At 32.0% G+C, this 2,846-nt stretch overlaps 1 protein-coding gene across 1 annotated transcript; it reads left to right on the plus strand.

Annotated features, from left to right (window-relative positions):
• Positions 1 to 276: 276 nt before the first annotated feature.
• On the plus strand, positions 277 to 1,951 carry LOC105625843 (magnesium transporter NIPA2). The gene is made up of 4 exons (XM_012207155.1): positions 277 to 409; positions 575 to 697; positions 777 to 919; positions 1,025 to 1,951. Exons 1-4 carry the CDS (start codon positions 277 to 279, stop codon positions 1,757 to 1,759), a joined length of 1,134 nt encoding a protein of 377 aa, XP_012062545.1. The 3' UTR covers positions 1,760 to 1,951.
• Positions 1,952 to 2,846: the final 895 nt, after the last annotated feature.

Consider the following 2,846-nt stretch of genomic DNA (forward strand, 5'->3'; position numbering starts at 1 on the left):
GAGAGAGAGAGAGTGTGTGAATGGTGTGTAGGACGTGTCTCCACAGTTTCATATTTATCGAAAGTGAGAAAGAGAGATCTAATACAGTGCAGAAAACCAAATAGATCACGGAACACACCTAAAATATGTGAGATCGGCAGCCAACTAGAGGTTGATAGAAGAAAAAAAAACTGTGTTTATCAACCATATACCTACATACCAGAATATGTGAACAATTTTATAGTCATTTTGATTCTGACCGAATGTAATCGGCTAAAAATGGAAATGTATAACTGAATGGAAATCAATATTGATTCGATAAAGACTGAAATGAGTTCTATTCCAGAAATGAGAAACGATGATACACATTATGATATGACAAATTTTTACATCGGTTTAGGACTAGCAATTGCTTCTAGTGTTTTTATAGGTTAGTAATGTGATATATTAGTTTAGTCAGAATTTTTTATCAAGAATCAATATTTTATACTTAATTTGGACCAGTAGTAGTATTATTTTATCTTGTCGAAAAAAAAGCCAAAAATTTTAAAAATATGTACAAAAAATTAGTTATTTCTTTGTCATTTTAATTTAGGTGCCAGTTTCATCATAAAAAAGAAGGCTTTAATCCAACTCCAAAAGTACGGTGGACTACGTGCATCGTCTGGTGGTTTCGGCTATTTAAAAGAATGGATGTGGTGGGCTGGTCTTTTATCTAGTATGTAAATTTCAAAAGACGTTTTAGATGCAATTTTTTTATGCCATTCATGTAAAAACATTCCAAATAAATGTTACAGTGGGTATAGGAGAAGCAGCAAACTTTGTTGCATATGCATTTGCACCAGCGTCGCTTGTAACACCATTGGGTGCTTTAAGCGTTCTGATATCAGCAGTATTAGCATCCAGATATCTTAATGAAAAATTAAATCTTTTGGGAAAGGTGAGAAATACTTGTACAGGCAGAAACATTAATGTTGAAAATAATAGATATACCTATTCTCTATATACAAATACTGTATTTTTATTGTTTTTTTTTCTTTTTTAGATGGGTTGCTTGTTATGTATTTTAGGTTCCACAGTAATAATATTACATTCACCGAAAGAAGAGGAGATTAGCAATCTAAGCGAACTGATTATTAAAATAAGAGAACCAGGTTATATGTTATATGTTTTAATCATAATAATGTCTACCTTGTCCATCATCTTCCACTTTGGTCCAGCGTATGGCAAACAAAATATCTTGGTATATATTTGTTTGTGCTCATCTGTTGGCTCTTTGACCGTCATGAGTTGCAAAGGCTTGGGTTTGGCATTAAAAGAAACCATCTCTGGTGGAAAAAACGCATTTGCCAATTGGTTGACATGGGTCTTTATATTTAGCGTTATCCTCTGTATCATGATACAGATGAATTATCTGAATAAATCACTGGATTTATTCGACACATCTATTGTGACGCCAGTTTATTACGTCTTCTTTACAACTCTAGTGATAATAGCATCTGCAATTTTATTCAGAGAATGGACAAAGATGAGCATAGAAAATATCCTAGGTGCCTCTTGTGGCTTTCTCGTAGTTATAATTGCCATATTCTTATTAAATGCTTTTAAAGAAATGGATATACATTATGGCAATGTCAGGCATATGTTGAGGCCCAAAAGAGAAATGTTATCGAGTTATAATTCAAGATGGGATGATGAAGGGGGAGTGAATACTAGAGTGGAAGCTCAGCACTTGCTTAATCACACTTATGTAAATTCAGATCTCACTAGGACTGTCTAAAAATTATATCTACGGAAACGCATGTAACCTGCTCCATTTAAAAAATTTGTATAGCAAAATCAAGAAGCAGATTTAAGAAAAGAATTTATTGTTTATTGATTATTTATTGTAATATTCACAACTAATTACATAATTGTAAATACACTTTGTATTATTGCTGACGAAAGCAATAAAATACATATTTTGAGCATATCTCAAAATCTACATACAGTATACGATATCCCTATCTATTTTTAAATAAAAAAAGATAATTTGTAAATTGAGAAATCTGTTCTTTTTGTAAAAAACAGATTTCCAGTACATAAAATGTTGTCATGCTGCCAACAGTTGCTAGATTTGAGTAAGAATTAAAAGATCATATTTCACCGCAGTTGAAAAATCAAGAAGCAGAAATCTAACGGAATCTCTTAATAAAATGTGTCATTTAATTAATCAAATGATTCGTTTCATGTAAATATTTGGAAAATAATGTATAACTTGTGTTGGCGATTTTCGCTGTCAATCTGCTATCATATGTTATTGACAAAATTTTATATTTCTACAAACATTTTACCAGTAAATTAAAATTTGTAACACAGCTATATCACGAGATAAGTTTTAAAAGTGACTGCTTGGAATCACTGATGATTAAATCCATGTAAGACAATAAGACAGATGTAAGGAAAAAACGAGCTAGCATTATGAAATCTAATCTATATAGTTCGAAATGTCGATTCAAATGATTGATCGATAACGACAGAATGCAAATAAAAAGTTGTAGTGTAAATATTTTTATTTTCGAATTTTCGTATAGATAATGCGAGCTTATCACGTGATCCACTTGATATCCGGACTTGTCGCAATTCGTTCGTTGGTGCCGTTGGTGGCTTTCGTGGGCTTTTGTCCATACGTGCAGAATGGCATTCAACCTAGCCGCTTTTTCATATATTGTGGCGTTAATCGGCGACGCGTTTCTAATATTTTTCGCGATATTTCACGTATGTCTCCCATAGGAAATGTTCGCGCGGTAATTCACGATAGTGAATCCGCGAGCAATATATACATATATATATATATATATATATATATATATATATATATATATATA

This window comes from Atta cephalotes (assembly GCF_000143395.1).
Source record: "Atta cephalotes unplaced genomic scaffold scaffold00004, whole genome shotgun sequence".
Lineage (NCBI taxonomy): Eukaryota > Metazoa > Arthropoda > Insecta > Hymenoptera > Formicidae > Atta > Atta cephalotes.

Coding starts and splice junctions, on each gene's coding strand:
- LOC105625843 (XM_012207155.1), top strand. CDS start 277: ATGGAAATCAATATTGATTCGATAAAGACTGAAATGAGTTCTATTCCA. Junction 410..574: donor TGCTTCTAGTGTTTTTATAG/GTTAGTAATGTG, acceptor ATTTTAATTTAG/GTGCCAGTTTCATCATAAAA. Junction 920..1,024: donor AATTAAATCTTTTGGGAAAG/GTGAGAAATACT, acceptor TTTCTTTTTTAG/ATGGGTTGCTTGTTATGTAT.